At 42.3% G+C, this 20,056-nt stretch overlaps 2 protein-coding genes across 6 annotated transcripts in view; one reads left to right on the top strand and one right to left on the bottom strand.

Moving 5' to 3' along the window:
• Fbxo15 (F-box protein 15) overlaps positions 1–15,295 on the bottom strand; it is a 35,090-nt gene extending 19,795 nt beyond the window's left edge. The window contains exons 1-7 of one of the 5 annotated variants that reach the window (XM_031366196.1): positions 14,747–15,295; positions 8,528–8,608; positions 7,115–7,219; positions 4,320–4,562; positions 3,598–3,804; positions 1,627–1,728; positions 1,364–1,490 (exon numbers count right to left, since the gene is read on the bottom strand). In XM_031366196.1, coding sequence (XP_031222056.1) covers positions 1,364–1,490; positions 1,627–1,728; positions 3,598–3,804; positions 4,320–4,562; positions 7,115–7,219; positions 8,528–8,608; positions 14,747–15,039 — 1,158 coding nt within the window. In that variant the 5' untranslated portion in view covers positions 15,040–15,295. Of the gene's footprint in view, positions 1–1,363; positions 1,491–1,626; positions 1,729–3,597; positions 3,805–4,319; positions 4,563–7,114; positions 7,220–8,200; positions 8,261–8,527; positions 8,609–14,631; positions 14,651–14,746 lie in introns of those variants that run through there. The other 4 variants (XM_031366200.1, XM_031366198.1, XM_031366199.1 and 1 more) reach the window with 4 other exon arrangements.
• Positions 15,296–15,361: 66 nt separating this feature from the next.
• Positions 15,362–19,166, top strand: Timm21 (translocase of inner mitochondrial membrane 21). Its single transcript, XM_031366201.1, has 6 exons — positions 15,362–15,961; positions 17,009–17,071; positions 17,163–17,260; positions 18,421–18,494; positions 18,569–18,674; positions 18,756–19,166. Exons 1-6 carry the CDS (start codon positions 15,667–15,669, stop codon positions 18,852–18,854), a joined length of 735 nt encoding a protein of 244 aa, XP_031222061.1. The 5' UTR covers positions 15,362–15,666; the 3' UTR covers positions 18,855–19,166.
• The last annotated feature ends 890 nt before the right edge of the window (positions 19,167–20,056 follow it).

Genomic DNA, 20,056 nt, shown 5'->3' with positions numbered 1-20,056 from the left:
CTGAAGACAGTGGATGCCTCAGACACACAGTTCAGATGGCTCAATGATTTGTACTGGATTTGACCCAAAAGCCTCTTTCCTGTGGCTTAGCTTCTATGGTACCAGAAAATACTATGCAAGCTCCCAAGGGAGAGATGCTAATAGTCCAATGCCACTGCAACACCTATAAACCACAATGACCAGCCAGCACAGTAAGCTATCTGTAAAGGTGCAAAGATGTGAAGCTCACTTGCTGGCTGGCAACTAGCAGCTGTCTAGTTGAACTTAAAGCAGACTCACAAGCAGGAAATCACACTATTACCAGACACCTAGCCACTTCCTAGGGCTGGGGAGGTCCTGGACACTAGAAAGGAACCTATGGCTACCACTTTGCTAACACAGTCTAATTCCTTACTATATTCTAAATCTTATCCTTAAACCAAAATAAGCATAGCTACTGCCCCACATCATAGAAGCTTCTCTTTACAGCAAATGGAGACTGTACAGGACTGGACACAATCAGGGAGATCGACAGGTTGCTCAGCCCTAGTAGATACATCGACATGATGTCTCCAGCATCTACAGCTCAGGGAACACTGCAGAACCAGAGGCATAAAGATTTAGAAAAACTGGTAAGTCTGCTGTCTTAGAAATGTCCAAACAATGACATGATAAACACTAACAATAACATGGAAGTGGGAAATTGTCCCAGGGTTTCATGCCTAGAGAAAAGAACTACAGGCAACTAATGAGTGCTGAGAGGCAGAGAATTATACCTTTCCCAGCCCCTTAATTGGTTATCCAATAATAAGTTCTAACTACATACACACAAACAAAAGTGAACTCTGTAGGCTGTTATTACATGCTTGTGCACACATAAAGACATGTGTATGCACAGGGATAATAGGCCTCAGGTTGAGAGTGGCAGAGGCCATGAAAGGGGCTGGAGGAGCAGAGCTGGATGAGAGAGGCAAAGCTACAAGTGATAGAATTCCATTTTAATCTAAAAAAAAGATCCCCAGAAGGACCAAAACTCCCATGACTCTGAAGAGTATGTCCCATGTCACATCCACAAGTCAGAAAGATTCTTAGAGACTGTCACCATGCTGAGCATGCACTATTAGAAACTCTGGCAGATTTGAAAGGAACAATGGTTCATAGACCGACTGGGAGGGGAAGTGGCAAGGTGCCCTGACATTAAAGAATGACACTGTGTAGAAACTGGAAGGTAGAAGATGACTGCCATCCACATCAGCAGAGAGCACACAGACTAAGATGCATCTACTGGACTGCACCAGGAGTCTACATTCAGTCTGATAATGGAATGTGCACACATGGGACTATGAAGGAACAATTGACAGTCTGTGCATGAACTTCATCTTACCTTCCACAGCCCCACCAGGAGGCCAGGATCTAGGCAGAATATCCGAATAAGTCTGTCACAGCCAATCATAGTAAAGTTGCTTAAATTACTCAGATCATACTTTCCAATTAAAGACAACCATCGTGGACTTTGAAGACCATGCCAAGAGAGAAGAGAAAAATGTAAGCTTGTTGTCAAGTCACATTAGTGTAACCAAAAACGATTTCTATACACTAAAATGCTCAAACCAAGTGGCATAATTAAGAAAACACAAAGTCTCTTACCCTACAATGTTTGTTTTCTTTCCCTCCCACAGGCTCTTCCTCTGAGAGCAAGTGTACCTTTCTTTCCAAATTTTTGCAAAGCAAATATGAGTGGTGTGAAAACTGAAATATTAGAAAATAAATTTAAGTCAAAATCATGAGTATTTTCACTCAAGAGCCACACATAACTCCTAATGACCAAGAGTAAATTTACTCCGATGTGTTAAACTTCAGTATGCTCCAGAAAGACTTGAATGAAGCCATGCAGAGGGCATGTCACCTAGAAGTACAGAGCATGGCAGACAACACATGCAGAACAGGCAGGGGTGGCTCAGGAGACGAGAGAGGGGGGAGATCTGTGGTCGGCCTGCAAGAGACAGAGCAGGTGCTGGGGTGCTATATCCAGAGTCTGTGCGTACTGCGTCAAACAGTGGGGCCACCTATGGCTCTGCAGCTCTCATATGGCAGGATGATCTTTTATGGTGACAAGGATATGGAGGCAGAGCTGGTTGGTGAGAAGTTTATGACATTAATTAAAAATAGACTCAGCACCTACAGAATATGCCTGGGCAATGAACAAAGGACCAATGGCACAAGAAAAGCCAACAGGAAATCTTAGCTCTAACTGACAATGACTTTACAACTATCCCAGACTAGGTCGCAACATGAGGAAATTTAAAAGGAAAATGCCCTGATAGCACACCTAACAGAGACTCAGTCGCTGGCAGTCACTGTCACTGTATAGTTAACAGAGAAAGAGGCAGCTAGCTGGACATGGCATAAAACCTCTTCTCTTCCATCTTCAATGTACCAAGGCTGCAAAACATTCTCTCAAGTTGCCTATGGATATATTAAACAGACTCTGGAGACAAACTCACGTTAGCTTTACAAGCTACAGCCATACCCTGAGGCTGAAATAATCGTTCTCACAAACATGGAGGGCATGGAGTACATGAACTAATATAATAACACTAACAAGAAATGCAGCTGAGAGTAGAAAGTTACAGAGAAATTATTTGCAAACACCATGAGCATTTCTGTAGAAGAAACAAATAAGCTTAAGTAAGAGCATCTGTCCATGACAAAGATGCAGGTGAGGGTCTTTCCTCAAGATGAGAGCCCTGGCCCACAGACTGCAGGCAGAGTGATAATATTCAGATCACACCGAGCATAGGCACAAGCACTGAAAGTGTGAGCATGTGTGAGCATGGTCACTAAGCAGTCTGAGCCGGTACCAGAGGGGCCAATGGCAGGTCCACTCCAGGGAAACCATATAATAGCACAGAGACAGAGATAAGAGGGACCCATGGGAACTATAGTGAACAAGAAGATCATGTAGAAGCAGCTGCTGCAAAGTCAAAGGCACCAAGACAGGGAAGAGATGGGACGGCAGCACAATTGCAGAGAGGGCAGCTTTATTAGACAATGACTGCTGAGGAATGTGAAAAGGACTTAGAGTGTGTGTGGACTTAGGGCAAAGTCAAAAAGAATGAGTGTTCATTTTACAATTGTAAAATGCTAATTTGTATTATATATACAGCATTCGGCCTGCATTCTACTGCAGGCCAGAAGAAGGCACCAGACCTCATTTATAGATGGTTATGAGTCACCATGTGGTTGCTGGGAGTTAAACTCAGAACCTCTGGAAGAGTAGACAATGCTCTTAACCTGAGTCATCTCTCCAGCCCCAAGAATATGCTAATTTTATATCATTGGTTAAAATAGTTCCAGGTAAAAATGTAGAAAATCCACTAATTATCTAACAAAGTTTTAATGTAGTTATCATTACTATTGTAAGATTCAAGAAATTTAAATTTAGAGCTATGTATGACACACGCCCAACATCTTCTGTAGAAATGCAGAATGACATGAAGGTGTCTAAGATACAATCAAATTAAAATACACTAGTGTAATTTTTGAATTACAATAGAATCCCAACTAATGGTGGGGTTCCGGGAGGCCTTGCCAATGACCTGCTGAACCAGAACTTACCTCTTCAGCTCAGGGGTTTTATTCTGCATAAAAAGTGGTATCACACCATATAAATCCAGGGTGGACAATGTGGCTAGATGTGGCATATTTTTGCCATGCCACCAAACAGTGGCAGATGTATCATTTAATAAGAGGTCATCATGCTGCATGATGTGTTCTTTTCCACTTTTTTCTCTTAAGATAATTGCCCAACCTAAGCCAGATGTTCTAGAGAAAGAAAAAAAAAAGCTGAAAATGTTTCAAAGAAAGAACTCATCAACACACAACAGCAACTTTACAAATCATTCCCATAAAAACAAACGTGAAAATCCTCAGCATACATCTGACATATTTTCATTTTACCCACAGCACTTTCTGAACGGTTCTTTCTCTCCTCCCAGGAAACACTCCCTGAGGATCTGTGATGTTCTATGACTAGCAGTTCAACATTCTGGCTTTACTCAAGATCTCAAGGCTGTTTGTTCCTGCTGTTTACAAAAAATGTAGGCTACTATCAAAATACTGTATATTTTGAAGACACAAAAATGCACACAAGTAAACTATCAAAGACAGTTCCCTCGATCTGAACTGTAAGGCCCTACTTTCAGTCCTTAAACTAGCAAAACTGAGTAAAAACCTGTCCATCCTCTGTATACATAGACACCTGGAGATGACAACATCTGGTTAAAAACTGGAAGATTTTTTTTAACACCGAGGCAAGTGTTCAAGAGTGGCCTGCACACCTGAGGGTCTCTTTGATTCTCATGGGAAGACCATTGTAGTCGTTGACAGGCTTGAGAATGTGAGTAAGAACTGCTCGCACAGATGAAATCTGCTTTGTAATATATTCTTTCTTCCAGTATCCAATTTCTTTATCCCTAACTGACAGTGAGTTCACACCCGTGGCTGTTTCCTCCACTGAAGTAGCTTTCCAGTGTGGTCTTGTAAATGTAAATGCAGCTGAGTAGGTCTGGACCCAAATATGACTAGAAGAAAAAGATAGAACACATCAGTTTGAAGGCTATAACAGCAACATATTAAAGATTAATAGTCCAATTTCATGAATGTATAATATATTTATGTATTCAGACTATGTGAAGCAAAATGTTTTAAAAAACACGTAAAAGGGAAATACCTGCTCCCAGAGTCAGGTTCAAATTAAGAATCCCATACTATCTTTCTGCAAGATAACTAAATGGGAGTTCAATTGTAGAAAAAAAATCAGTTTATATGGTGTCAATCTGGTTTATTGTGGGTTTGTACATACATAAAAGCACTGTACACAAAGACAATAGTAAACATACAATCATTTTGCTTCCTATTTTTTAACAATGAACATGTACTAATTTCAGAAAGGTAAATAAGTTTTCCTAAGCACTCATCTGTCGATTATTTAAGGAATTCACATACTTTAGTTAACTCATTTAGTTAGTCCTCCCAATAGACACAGGGGGGTAGCTAGTTTTTACCCATATAGATGACATAACTGAATCTAGACTTGTGCATTCAAATATGCATATATACATGAATACAAACACATTTTAATGAAGCAAAATGATCCAGAATTATTGTCAAAAACAATACCCAGTAGTTGATGTAGATAAAACATGTAGCCTCTGGTGTAAGAATTTTATATAATACCTTTTAAATTAAAACACAAAAACCACTGTTTCTAATCAGCTGCACACTCTGAATGGTGAGGACAGTCGAGGATAGCCTCGGTGAAGTCATAGGATTTACTGTGGGTTCCTCACTTAAAGCAAACAGAGCACCAGACATGCTAAATTATCCACTGGGCAGTGGTAGCACACACTTTTAATCCCAGCACTTGGGAGGCAGAGGCAGGCGGATTTCTGAGTTTGAGGCCAGCCTGGTCTACAGAGTGAGTTCCAGGACAGCCAGGGCTATACAGAGAAACCCTGTCTCCAAAAACCAAAAAAACCAAAAAAAAAAAAAAGATTATCCATTACTATGACCTGAAGAAACTGAAAATATAGATTCTATTTGAAAGCACCTTCAAACTATAATCTTCACAAATGCAGAATCCATGAAATAGATATTCACAGACTAGCATCTGAGAACCAGCAGAGAATGTCCCCTACCTACACTTCATTCCCCATGCCCTTACCTTACAAATCAAACTCACCTATACTCTTTTCCTAGCAATCTGTGAGTTCTGCATAAAAATTAATATTTGCATAATCTTTTGATACTGAGTAAGAACGAACCCTAAAAAGCCACACAAAATATGCTTTAACTATTAGGAGACCTCCGTTTCTGCTGTGTCCTGCTTGGTCCTGTGTAATGGACTGCATGACAAGGTTCTGCCCTGGGACAGAGCCAGTAAGGTGTGAGCTGCCTTCAGTGTTGATGGCTGCTGTGGGTGAGGCTTGTATAATAGTGTACATGCTTTCACATTCTTCTAAGGAATGGCATCCCTGTTAACATTAATTACTCTCAGACTGATGAGGCTAGGAGGTGAGAGTGTAGCTAATGTCTCAGCAAATGGTAAATGCTGGGACCTTCAGGACAGCCCTTAAGGCTGTGGAAAAGAACTCCAAAAGCAGTTTGAAAATACATAATTTCTCTATACAAAAATATAAGGACGCAATGTGCATAGTATAAGGAGCTTCACAGATCTAAAGGAACAGAGGCTAGCTTGTCAGAAAGATATAAAGACAGGCACATACAAATGCAGGCAGATTCCTGATTTCAAGGTCAGTCTCAGGCAGAAATCGCAACTCCAGGGTGGGGTTCCCACCCAGCTAGCTCTTTTGTAATATTAAGAAAAAAAGTTAGCTTTTGGTCTCAATCAAGAGGCTGGGGTCATAGGATGCTGAGTCATAGTAATCAAAAGGAAACCAGGAGTAAATGACTGGATTGGGCTTATCCAGAACTGGTAGTAGAACAGTCCTCAGCAGAACAGAGCTGTCTGGAGATCTCCAGAGAAAGCAGAACACCAGCTTGGACCTATGGTTTGACTTTAAGTCATCTGTTTTCACTGTTCCCGGGCACCCCACTTCTCAGAACCCCATGCTCACAGTGAAAAACAGATGCAGTGGCTTGTCTTTATCAACAGACACCCAGAGCCTACCTGTGGGACCTCCTGATTCCCAAGGTAAGGCCCACTTGAGTCTCTCTCCTCCCCATTTTCACTCTTCCCACATAGCAAGTATATTTGTTTGACAGATTTGAGAGGAAAAACTAAGTCAATTTGGCAAAGGTCCCCTGCCACTTCTCTATGATCTGCAGAGAACAGGCCATGTGCCCAGGAAACCAGGACCTGGTAAAAGGCTCTGAATGGATGAGTCTATCATGCCCAGGAAGCCTGATCACAAACCAGTTTTATTCTAGAGTCTAATAGTAAGAGGTTTAACTTTAGTACATGCAAACATCCCTTATCTGACACTCATAAATGCAAATTTGCCTGAACATTATACTAAAATTAATTTTCTTACTTTAGAAAATGGCTAAAATGCCTACTAATTTTCATGATTTCTGGTATCAAATATAACACACAACACAGTATTCTCCTTACTTGTCACTGGCCAAATCATAAAAGCGTTTGTTCACACATGCAATGTGCAGCAAGGTCTTCGCATCCAAGTAAGAAAATATATTTATCAAGATTTCAGGGGGCATTCTGAGAGAGGGGGAGAAAGTTAAACAAGTTAACCAATACTGAATCGACAAATAACCAGAATACAACTGGCTGTGCACCCTAAAGAGAGGACTTTAGACATATTCATCTCATTTAATAGGCAAACTTCTATTCTTTCATCCTCAATTAATTTTTTGTATTTTAATATTTTTATTAGATATTTTATTTACATTTCAAATGATATCCTCTTTCCTGGTTTCCCCTATCCTCTCCCTCCTCCCCCTCTTCACCAACCCACCCTCTCCCACTTCCTGGCCCTAGCATTCCCCTACACTGGAGCATACAGCCTTCATTTGAGGCTTCTCCTTCCATTGATGACCCACCCACTAGGCCATACTCTGCTACATATGCAGCTGGAGCCATGTGTACCCCTTTGGTTGGTGGTTTAGTCCCTGGGAGCTCTGAGGGTACTAGGTAGTTCATGTTGTTCCTCCTATGGGGCTGCAAACCCCTTCAGTTCATTGTGTCCTTTCTCTAGCTCCTTTATTGGGGACCCTGTGCTCAGTCCAGTGGATGGCTGTGAGCCTCCACTTCTGTATTAGTTGGACACTGGTGGAGACAGCTATATCAGGCTCAATCAATTTCTTGATTGTAATGTTCTAGTTATTACAGTTCTCATTGCATAGACCAATTAAGAGAGCAAAGGGCCTGGAGAACTGGCTCTCTCAGCATGTCAACCACATCTGCCCACGATGAATCAACAGGCAGAACTTCAGTGCCTCCATCACGAGCATGTGTGCCCCTCTGCTGAAATGCAGGAACTGGAGGATCAGAAACACATTCTCACCACAATAACACAAACTGGGGTAAACACCGCAAGACTCCAGAGGATGCTAATGTCAGTGTCCCGCAAACGGTATTACAGCACACATCTTAGCATAAGTTCACAATTCTATGGATTTTGGTTCCAAAGGTCGCAGTAAAGTACTCAGTAGAGAGACAAAAGAGTTCCAAATTACTGACCCCAAAGACCCGTCCATCTTCAGAAGAATCGTGATCTTTTGGCTTTCCGGTCTTTATCTACTGACAAGTAATTAATGAGGACAATTCAATAAAAGGAAAATTTCAACATACTTGTTACCTTTAGAAGTTTAGTTTCATAAAACTAGTCTCATAAGGCTAATAGTGACAAGCTCATGACTCATGCCAAACTCTCTGTGTTGTACATTCTTCCTACACAATCCTATTCTTAGAAAGTTCAAGAGAGCAACTTGGTATATGCTGCACTATAATTTCCTCTAAAAATCCAATGCCTAAAGCCTGCCACCCCATGAGAAGCAGGTTACTTACCTGTCCAGAGATATAAAACTGATAGAAGAAGGCTTCTCACTGTGCTGGTCTTGCCTGAGAGATGAGTCTCCAGAATTCTTTCTGAAAGTAAAATTGTATAATTTGTGAGTTGTACAATTACCAAATGAAGCAAATTATTCTTCCCCTCTTCAAAATTCCGAAGGATCAATAAACTATAAGGATTTTTCAACATAAAACAGAACATAGAACAGAGAGGATAGAAGGTGCAAATGAAGCATGAGGTAGGTATGAAGCTAAAGGCCGCACTTTACAGTCTGATTCTGTTCTCTTACATAGGTTGTTTGATGAATATTCCACAGTGTGTGTGAGGGAAGCAGAAGGGAAACAACACACATGCTGTTCAGGTTTCACTCTCTTCCTGCGATAAAATACCCTGACCAAAAACAACTTAGAGGAGCAAACAGTTCATTCCAGGCTATGGGAGCTTGAGAAGCAGAGTCCATGGAGCAATGCTGCTTGCTGGCTCACTCACAGGCTCATGTTGAGCGAGCTTTCTAGAGCCAAGGACCACCTTCCTCGTGAATGGTGCTGCCCATAGTAGGCTAGGCCACCAACTAACAGTCACCCAGTCACCCAGACATGCCCTGGTGCCAATCTGATCTGGGCAAACCCAATGAGATTACCTTCTCAAGTGGATCTAGGCTGTGTCAAGCTGACAATTAAATCTAATTAAAACAGATAGAAACCTAATGGAGGTAGAAACCATAGATTTTTAATAACTTCCCATCTGTGAGTTAAAACTGTTAATACTATGTTATGCACAAAAGTACCTATATCCAAAGTTTTCCCACATTTTATACTCAATAAATTGTATTTTAATTGGCTGTCTTTCTAGTGATGCATAAAATAATGCATTTTATAACAGGGTTTTAGACCAGATAAAATAGACATTTTCAAAGTTTCTAAAACTACTCTATATTAGGGTCATTCCTCAAAACAAGTGATGCTCACTCAGACTATGGGAGATCTGAAACAACAAGAAGTCCCACATGAAGTTGCCCACAGGTCCCACTTTTATGAGGCAGCCCCAAGAAGTGCTCCCAGTGGATATTCTACTTTTCTTGGAAATGTTTGGAAAAGCTGTTAGGCTGGGACCTCCTAGCCCTAAGCCTGTTAATATAAAGGTGAATTCACTGCCTCTGCCAGGTGTACCGTGCAGTGCCTGCCTACCACCTCAACATTCATAGCATTCCCAAGAGCTCAGAATTATAGTTCCCTTCTCTGCCCCCCCATCTTGGTCTCTCTCTCTCTCTCTCTCTCTCTCTCTCTCTCTCTCTCTCTCTCTCTCTCTCTCCCTCTCTCTCCCTCTCCCTCTCTCCCTTCCTCCTTCCTCTTTTCCTTCTCCCTCTCTTTCTCTCTCTCCTTCTCCCTATCCCTATCCCCCCATCTCTCTCCCACCCCCTCTCCTTCTCCCCCGCCCCGTCTTGTCTTTCTCCCTGGCTGTCTGGCAATTTCTGACCTCATCTCCTGAGACAGGTGCACCCCTTTTCTTCGCCTCACCCCAACCCACCCTACCCTACCTACCCAACTCCAACCCTGAGAGCTTTTCCCAAATAAACCTGACTTTATATTTTTAATCCACCTTGACTTGGCAGAGAAAACCTACTAGAAGCTGCTTCTCTGAGCAGTGTACAACTAATATTCTGTATACTGACATATTCTCATACCCTGCATGCCATATAGATACAATATGAGAACCTATCACCCAACCACCCTCAGGATCATCTTGGTTCCCCAAAAAAAGGATGTAAACAGAAGCAAAATGAGCTGTCCTAAAAATGTCAATGGAAAGCTAAAGACCTCTCGAAGCTGATATACAAAATCCATACCAAATGGACCGTTAAAGATACCAACTCAACTCCAAGAACACCCTACTATTGCAAAGCATAAGCAACAAAAGGCCCTTACCCAAGGCCTGGGTTGACTGGGCAGCAATGTAGCCTATTACTTTCTGCCTAGAAAGTACATCAAACTATCTACCAGCTATCAAACCCTCCACAGACCCAGCTCCCCATGACTTCTGAGCAGCAGCACAAAGATCTTCTCTCCCTGAATCGCAACAAGCAGAGCAGCTGGAACATGGGGAACTCCCCATAAATATTAGCAGCTGTCGTCCAGACCCTGGCGGCATAAATGGTTGGATAAATTCTCCCAGCGTCTAAAGGTGACATAGAGGTAAACACACCGTGCCTGGCAGCACAGGCCTCTGCATTCACTGGAGCAAATGAAACCCAGGGTGCACCTCACCTCAACTCTCTCCAGCCCAAGTCTCTGAATTAGCCCAGAACAGTGGTCCTCAGTTTGTACTCTGGATCCAGAAAGGAGAGGGAGATGAAATCTGAAAATGTCACCCCAGCTGCTCTCATCAAAACAAACAAAAAATCCTATTGTATACTTTTATAGTTGTGTTCAAATTTGAGGTTTAAACAAAGATTTCTACAGCAGAAAAGCTTCCAGGCCATTTAACTGGCCCTCACAAAGAAATCAGAAGCAAAGAATGATGCCCAGGGATGGAGAGGTGGCTCAGAAGTTAAGAGCACTGACTGCTCTTCCAGAAGTCCTGAGTTCAATTCCCAGCAACCACATGGTGGCTCACAAACATCTGTAATGGGATCAGATGCCTTCTTGCGTGTTTGAAGACAGCAACAGTGCACCCACATACATAAAATAAACAAAATTACTCTCTAAATTGTTTGTGATTTATATAACGTGGCTATGTGAAGGCTTGATCCAAGAACACAGAGTTCTTTTCAATCGTTGGTCAAGTTTAAATCTACCTAAAAAGCATTGATGTTGGTAAGGGGTTTTCCTTCAGTTTTTTTCTCAATTAAGAGATGCTGGATGGCTGCTGAGATGGCTGGGGTATACCAGTGGGTAGTTATAAAAGCAAGTGGACTAGAAAGCAAATGGACCAGTCTACCTATGCAAGACTCCAAAGCAAATGGACCAGTCTACCTATGCAAGACTCCAAAGCAAATGGACCAGTCTACCTATGCAAGACTCCAAATATCACAAGGGAGATTATCTGTATCCTGACAAAAAACATGCTAACCTATGACATAAAATTATCACTTTAAACTTACAATGAACTTCTGTAGGTAGAAAAAGAAACAGTAGTCTAGTACTAGTCTTAATGGAAAGACATGTAAACTGCTCTAACTCCCTAAGCCTATGACATGAACTATTGCCTTAAACTTACCATAAACTTTTACATTGTAAAAATGCTAAGAAAAACATGTGATCAATTATCCTGAGAGGGTATAAAAACTAACAATAAAGTAGCATTGTAGCCTTTTTCTGCTTCATCTGGAATGCATGGGTCTATGTGTCTGATTTTATTTTATTTTCTCTCTGACCCATAAAGAGCTAACCAACTCTTGCCTGGCCAGTGAGAGGTCCCTAAGTCAAAGGAAAAAACCCAAGTAACTAAATTTCCTTTCCCATTTCTGATGCTCCCATCAGCTTTTGGCCCCTGAATAGCAAGAGTTAAATTGAAGTCATCAGGTGCCTTCCACTAGAACCTGACTGTCAGGGCAGGGCCCTGGCAGGCCATAGTTATTAAATATATTTTTAGTAATTAATATATTTAAAATATTTTTTTAAGGAAAATGGGGCGCATGATTACATACACACATACACACACACACACATACACGTCTGGAAAAAAAGCCAACATACTGAAGCTGAGATACAGTCAGAGTCAGAAGAATGTTTGGTGGTAGCCGTGTACAGGAAATACAGTGTATTCTCTACGTTCTAATATTTTATATACTCATGTCTTATGAAGACTTCTACTCAAGACTATTTCCTCCCAAGGTCTTTATATTAATTTTACACATAAGAGGATATCTACGATGGACCACATCTGAGCGCATGGATTTATGACTCATGAAGTAAGCGGTCATCTGTCACTTGTCAGTGTTATATACAAAAACTCTAGATTAATGTGTACCATGGAGTCCTCTCTCCAAACAGTTAAAGGCCAAGGCTGGTAGGTACTTTCTAGCAACAGTTATTTAGAAGAGATAGGGTACAAAATATTTTCCCTTATTCAAACAGATTTGAAGTCAGGACCTTTGGAAGAGCAGTCAGTGAGCCATCACACCAGAACCCTTCAAATACATCTTAATGACATTCTGCACAAGGGAGTATATTAAATGCTTTAAAACTGATTGTATCCTACATTTATAAGAAAATCAAGGGTATTTTACTATGGACATGCCTTGAATACTTTTCTAGAACTGGCATGGCTACTTTGGCTTTTTTGTTTTCTGCATTTATTAGAGACCTCTCATTTCACAACTGTCTCCAACTAGATATTTAAAGCTATTATGGTCCCAAGCTAGCAGTGGAACATCCCAGTTTACCAGTTTAATGTTGGCATGACTAAAAAGCACATCTTCATTTCTTAATAACACTGACACCACATTGACACAGGCCAATCTCCACATGACTGAAAAGCCACTCCCCATTTCTTCCTAACACTGTTGTCTCATTGACACAAGCCATTCCACTAAACAGTGAGCTGCACAGATATCTTCAAATGGTTCTATGTGGAATCCACTAAAGTTTCAAGGTCCAGACAGAAATGCAAGGGAAATACATCCTGAGTGTACATTTTGCCTGGTAGCTTAGAATAAGTTCAACATATTTATAAAAAATAATTTTAAATTGTATTCATTAGCTTGAAAAATCAGAATGGGTATAAATTAACCCAACTTGTTATGCATTCTGATATATTTCTTACAACATACAGTGTTCACATATGTGTTAAATGAGGAACTAGTGAATAAGCCCTGCTGCCCTGCAACTCATGCTGTAGACCAGGCTGGCCTTCAGTTCAGAGATCATCCTGCCTCCAATTCCCAAGTGCTAGGCACGCATCACCATACTCAATACAGCCAATCATTCTAGGCTCAGCAGCTGACTAGATTCAGCTTTACCAATCAGAATCTGATCAGAACCAGTTCACTGGGTGAGAGCAGGTTCCCACACCATCATGCCAAGTACTTTACTTACATTGCTCTATCAGTAAGTTCAAACTTACATCTTGTTTGACAGAGCAAGATCTAAAGGTAATTTTAGGAAATCAACTTAAAGTTCAAATTTCCCGTTTAAAGGCTAGCCTTTCTCTTACTTTGGCAAAGGCTGTCCCATTCCATCACAAGTCTTATGGTTTGTCCAGCATCGTGAAAACTCAGTCAAGAACTATTTAACACTACAAAGAGCCATCTTTCTGAAAGCAGGGTAACCTAGAAAGGATTCAGGACAGGGGAGGGAGAGGGAGAACTTAAGCAGTTGACATACCCTGTTAACAAATTGTTTTTACACACCATTTCGCTCCTTGGAAAGCAAAATGTACATGACTGCTACATCCATGTAAGGTTTAAGTCAAGAAGCCCTAGTAATGAAATGAAAAACCTCAGGAATGTATAAATTCTTGCAGGGCAGGCGTGGTGGCACAAGCCTTTAATCCCAGAACTAACAAGGCTAGCCTAGTCTACATAGTGAGTTCCAAGACAGCCAAGGCTACATAAACCCTGTCTCAAAAGAAAAAATGTTAATTCTTAGCACTATCCCTCCAGCTGGTGATCGTGGACTTGGGTGATGGGTACAGTGCTCTAAACAGTCACAAGGAAGAACGTTTAGTAAAGTACTTATTTGGGTGACTGAAGGTTCTTCAGAGGCCCTTTTCCCATGTCCTAAAATTCTGTTCCCTCGTTGTCTTGTTGTGAGAGAGGACCATGCTCTGGCTTAAAGGCAAACCGAGTTGCATACCAAGTTGTGACGGTGTAAAAACAACTTGGCGTGGTGGGAGAAGTGCACAAAATGCCCTACGGGTGATTCTCATCTTAAAATCACTAAATGCTACATAGGAGCCTTATGCCCGTGCTAATAGGTGTGCGCTGCTGTCGGCTCCCAGAGACTGGAAATCGCCTTGGAGCCTTCGCATAGGACCTACCAGTGAATGAATGGAATGCTTAGAATTGTACATCACTTCCTTAGGCAGTAACTTTACCTGTGTCCCTAACTTGAGGTACCCTAGTTTCCAGAATGGAGAGGTCTCCCTTTGCCATGCTTACGGTGTTTCCCGCGTTAAAAAGTAGCAGGAGTCACACGCTAGAGTAGGACGGACATTCTAGAAAGAGCGGTGAGGTGGGATCCTGAAGAGACCCACACGCGAGCCCCGAGCGTCACCTGAACCCGGAGCGCCCCGCGGCCAGCCTCGCGCTGCCCCAGGTGGCGCCCCCACCATAAAGGGACCCCCGCAGCGCCTGGAGGCCGAAACATCCCGGTCTCATCATCCGACCGCGTCCGGTGGCCATGGAGACCAAAAGGCACCTTCTAGCGGCGGGACAGAAAAGCGCAGCGCCACTGCCCCTCGCGCGTGCGCAAAACCGCGACCGGGCTCGCGCATGCGTGGACTGGGTTGCTCTGTGCACTACGTTCGGGACTATCCAGGCCCGGCTTCTATCGCACGCCCCGGTCATTCAGACGCCGGTTCTTGATCCGTTAGCCAGTTGTGGTCCGGTTCAGCTCCGTTTGTTAGCTAAGAAGAAACGGAAACGCTTAAGTTTTTTATAATTATGGCAAAGCCACGACATGGACTTCCCAGTTGATACAGTGCTCTATAGAAAGGCCATGAGAACACGCAGTTTGCAACTAATCCGATTTTGTTAATTTTGTTTAAGCCACGCGGCCAATAACGAACCAGGGATACAAGTACAACGCACGCCTCGTCCTGGACACAGCGCACGCGCAGCAATCCCCGCAGAAGCGTCTGGGAAAATAGGATGGGCGCCGTCCCTGTTGCGTGGCATTGTGGGAGATGTAGTCCATCCTGCCTTCCTTTCTGTTGCTAAACAGGAAATTCCCGGGACGTCTGGTGTTTCCCGGGATGCTTTGCGGAAGCATGGCGGGCAAGATGTGAATGTCAGTAGGAAGGTAAATAGGGCGTTTTAATTCAAGGGAAAAAAAAAGTGTACCTAACCTCTCTTGTAGATTATTGATCCTGACATCCGCCTAACACATTGTGTAATGTGTTTCATGTGTTGTCCGTCTGAGTGTGTGGATTACGGACCTTAGAAGTTGCAGTCCCGAAGCCACAGTTTTTGAACATGATTTGTGCTTTTCTACGAGTTGTACAGCATGCGGAGAAGCTGCACGGATCCTTGGGCAGGCAGTTATTGCCACACTTTGTGCTCACCAAAGCTTGCTTAAAAACTCAGCCTTTGAGATGGGGGCTGCGAGAGCAGAAGAAAACAGTGCAACCTAGAACTGTCCTTGGGTTCACCCAGAAAACTTTCTGTACACAAGGACCGGACCCCCGGAAAGCAGAGGAGGATAATAGCAAGCAAGTGTCTATTGGCAGAAATCAAAGAGAGGACACCGGCGTCTCAGCGTCTCAAAAAGGTAAGAGGAGGGGGAAAGGGGACTTCAGACTGTCAGCTCTTGGTGCTCCCCACTTTTGGAGTGCCTGCACCAGAGGCGGAGAACCGCAGAAACAAAAGGAATGGGGATCTTTCTGGGAACTGAATTCTGGATGTCTGCAAGAGCAGCAAATACTCAAAGTTAGCGACTTGTACTGAAAACTGAAAGTGTTATGGTAAAGACTACTTTTAAATAAGTGATTTATTATATTTCATTGTACCTATACAATAGGGGAAAAATACCACCTGTTAAACTTTCTTGAGAAAATAAAATTTTAAAGACTGAAGTTAGAAAAATCTGGGTTCCTCATGTGACTGTATGTATGTATAAGTGTACCAAAGAGGTAAGGTGCACTCATAATCCGTGAGTGTACTTGTGATGTTGTAGCTTCACAGGTAACATGCATGTGTGTTAATAATGTGTCTGTACACACTCCCCCTTTGATTACCTTATCTCCCCAAACTGCTCTTTAATCCATGTTCATATACTTAGTGCAGAAAAACTAACAGCCTCGATTAATTGATCTTCCTAGCCAACTACATTTCAACTCCAAGCACAGTTCTTTGATGTTGTGCACTAGCCAGTGGGGTCTATGGGGTGGGTTAAGAGTTGCTTTTCTTGATCTAGACAGAATAGACCTGTGTACATGTTGCCTCATATGTGGTCATTTTCACTCTTAAGAAACTGGTAAGGGTTTTCTGTTACTAGAACAAAAGCAGTTTTCTGTTACTAGAACTGATAAATCATTATCGGTGACAGAAATCCAGAGATTCCTAGGCCCTTTGCACAGCAGCCATGCCACACTAAACAGTCCAGTTCTCTACTGGTCCCAGGAGCTAAGTGGAGCTAGGCCTGGTTTTCACTGGGGTGAGGAGTTTTTTCTGAAGCTTGGGAGCATTTGAGATGACCTACTACTGAGAATGGTGCATTGGATCCAGATCCACTGTCACCTGCTATGAACACCTGAAGCCTCCGGAGGCCAGGGTTCTGTGGACACACTTGTAACCTGTTGACATTTTCTCTTTGCAGTGAAAGAAGCTGGGAGAGACGTCACCTACTTGGTAGTGGTGCTCGTTGGAGTCAGCATTACAGGTTACAGATCCGAGCAAGCACTTGAGTACCTTTGCACAGCCTCTCACCCCACTACTTCACTTCATTGCTCGCTCTCTTTCTGCTTTTTCAGGCGGGTTGTTATACACGATCTTCAAAGAGCTGTTTTCCTCATCCAGTCCTAATATCATTTATGGGAACGCCTTAGGCAAATGCAGATCACACCCCGAGGTTAGTTTTCTGGTGACTGTATTGGGAAGGAGGTATGCATCCCATCTGAGTCACAGTGCTGAGCCGATGGGCTGTTCTTCTGTTTTCTAGGTCTCTGTTCTTTGACACACTTTGACCCTGGTCCCTGTGTATGCTCTCCTCCCCACTGTTATCCCTTTCCCATTGCTCACAGGTGTTAAGTGCACCTGTGTCGGGTCTCAGGCATCCTTCCTTTTGTATCCCAAACCAAAGTGTAGCCAAGAGAGTTAAAAGTTGGCTGGGGACTACACTTAGGGTGCTCCACTATAATCAGTGGGAATTCACAGAATTCTGTGTGGTCTCCAGTAGGCATCCCAACTTTTAGGATGCAATAGTAATCACAGGCTCGGGCTCTCAAGCATTTTCAGATTGAGACAAATAGAACTGCACAGAATACAGGAATAGAGTATTGCTAGGATCATGGCTTCCTAGCTGTTGCTTAAGGTATGTTTTGTCATACTCTTTGCCGGGTCCCGCTCTTTGCCAGGCCATAAGCTCCCTTACAGTAGATAATCTGACACTGCTAGGATTGAACTATTAACCCTTTGCACATTCCTTTTTCAGCTCTTACTTAGGTCTTAGGTATCTAACAACTTCCCTTCCCATATATGCTTGCACTAATAAAAACACTCAAAGACAAAATGCAGTATTTGTGTCTTTGAGAATATTGTATATTGTAAAGTATTTGCTTTGAAAACCATTTCTATGTCAAATGGATTTTCTCATTAGGAAAAGATTTGCACCTGGTTTATTTTATGTCATTACTTGATATTTTACCCTCATTATATGTACATGGGGCTTTAAATTTTCATTTTGACCTCATGGCTTTTACTACTAGACACCTGCTCATAATTTCACTTATTGCCTGTTCATTTTATCTCTCAGTATGAGTCCAGTATCATCCTGAAGCTACCATTAACAGTGACCCATCTCTCCCCGAGTGAAATATTTACCTAAGTTATTTAACTGTATGATTTTTACATAATGCCCTTTTCCCTTGTTTTCTTGTTTGAGTCACGATTCTCTTATTCTCCTGAAATCACTTGGCATGTGCAGAATCACATAGGAACCATGAAAAGAACCACATTTCTACACAACTACACTACACATAACTACACTAAAGTGTAGTATCTATTCTGCAGGTGATTGGCGTATTTGGTGAGCCTGTGAAAGGCTTCGGGGAAACGTCGAGACGTGGGCGGAGACAGCATGTCAGGTAATGTGTCCTGGAGGCACTCTAGGGTAATCTGAGTGAAGGGACTCTGGATGTGCATTGTGTTTTCTCAACAGTTTTATTGAATATGCAAACAAGGGGCTAAAGCGCATCCGTGTGAAATTCTACATTGAGGGCTCTGAACCAGGGAAGCAAGGAACGGTCCATGCAGAAGTGGAAGAGGTATATATGACAGTCTCAGGTCATAGGGTCAGTGGGGCCAGTAAGCTCTGGCGAGGGTAATAACATCTACATGTTTTTCAGAACCCAGGAAATGGCCAGTTTGAATTTCGATACATATTTGTGGAAGTGACTCCTACAAGATATATTATTGTTGAAGATAACCGTTCCCAACAAAATTAAAAGCCTCAAGCCAGTGTACTGCTTCCTGCCGAGAATGAAGAGAACTGGTCTCACTGTGATCCTCAGCTCTTTCAGAACAAAGTACATTACACAGAAAGGAAGTACACTGTCAGTGTTTGAACAGGTCCTTGTGAAAAATCATGAAATGTAAATTCTGCATTATCATATCATGACAGCATTTCAGCTCGACATGATAAACTAAATTACTAAAATTTATACACCACATAAGTAAAAACTTGAGTATTTTATGCTGTTTAATATTGTGTGGCTTTTATATAATCTACAAAATAAAGATAAAAAATAACAAAAAGATGTCAAAAGCCTATTTACTTTGGAATCTAATTTGAGATGATGTCAACTATTTAAGAATAGTAAGCCGAACGATAAATACATCGTGGGAAGGGCTGCACAAGCTGGTGATCCTGGGAATAAATGTGTGTCCCCCATGAGCTAAGGGGGAAGGCACTATGCAGGGCATGGCTCGCGCTACCTTTGCCATTAGGTGTCTTAGCATGTGAGACTCCCCATTCTGTGGCTGCTTAGGATGGCTGAGCCAGAGTTACAGGAGAACCATCTGAGAACTGCTGGTGCACCGTTGATGTCCCAGCACCTGGACCTCTCCAGGATTTTGAGTAAAAGTAAGCGGTTTGGATGTGTTCAGGCAGAGCTCTGACTTTACAAATTTCCATATTTGCAAGAACATTCACAAGAAACAAAGTCTAATTAATTTGGCTTGTCCGAACATATCAAAACATACAAAGATATATAACCTGTTCTATTAGAAGTGTTTTCTGAACATTTGCTAAACGTGGCCTTCCCCTCGATCATACAATGTTCTATGCATTAGAAAGGTCTAGAAACCTCTTTCTTTGTCCTCAGGAGCTTCAGTGTAGGTAGAGTTTCTCTGGTGTTTCTTCCAACTTTGGAATGGGTGGTGAGGTTTGAGATGGGTTCTTGATGTGGTAGCTTACTGAGGAAAGGAGGTCTGTCCACCTCACCCCCAAACCCCTGCCCCATCTGTCCACCCAGCTTAGTTGATCTTGCCTAATTGTTTTTTTTACTTTTCACTACTTTGTCTCAAATATTTTTAAACTTTTTCCTTTAAGATGGTGTCTTGATATAGTCCTGGCTAGCTGTAAACTCTTGATCTGCTTGCCTTAGTCTGGTGCTATAATTACAAGCATGAATCACCACTCCCAAGT

Source organism: Mastomys coucha, unplaced genomic scaffold (genome assembly GCF_008632895.1).
Source record: "Mastomys coucha isolate ucsf_1 unplaced genomic scaffold, UCSF_Mcou_1 pScaffold13, whole genome shotgun sequence".
Classification (NCBI taxonomy): Eukaryota; Metazoa; Chordata; class Mammalia; order Rodentia; family Muridae; genus Mastomys; species Mastomys coucha.
This window is presented reverse-complemented; position numbering and strand designations above follow the sequence as displayed.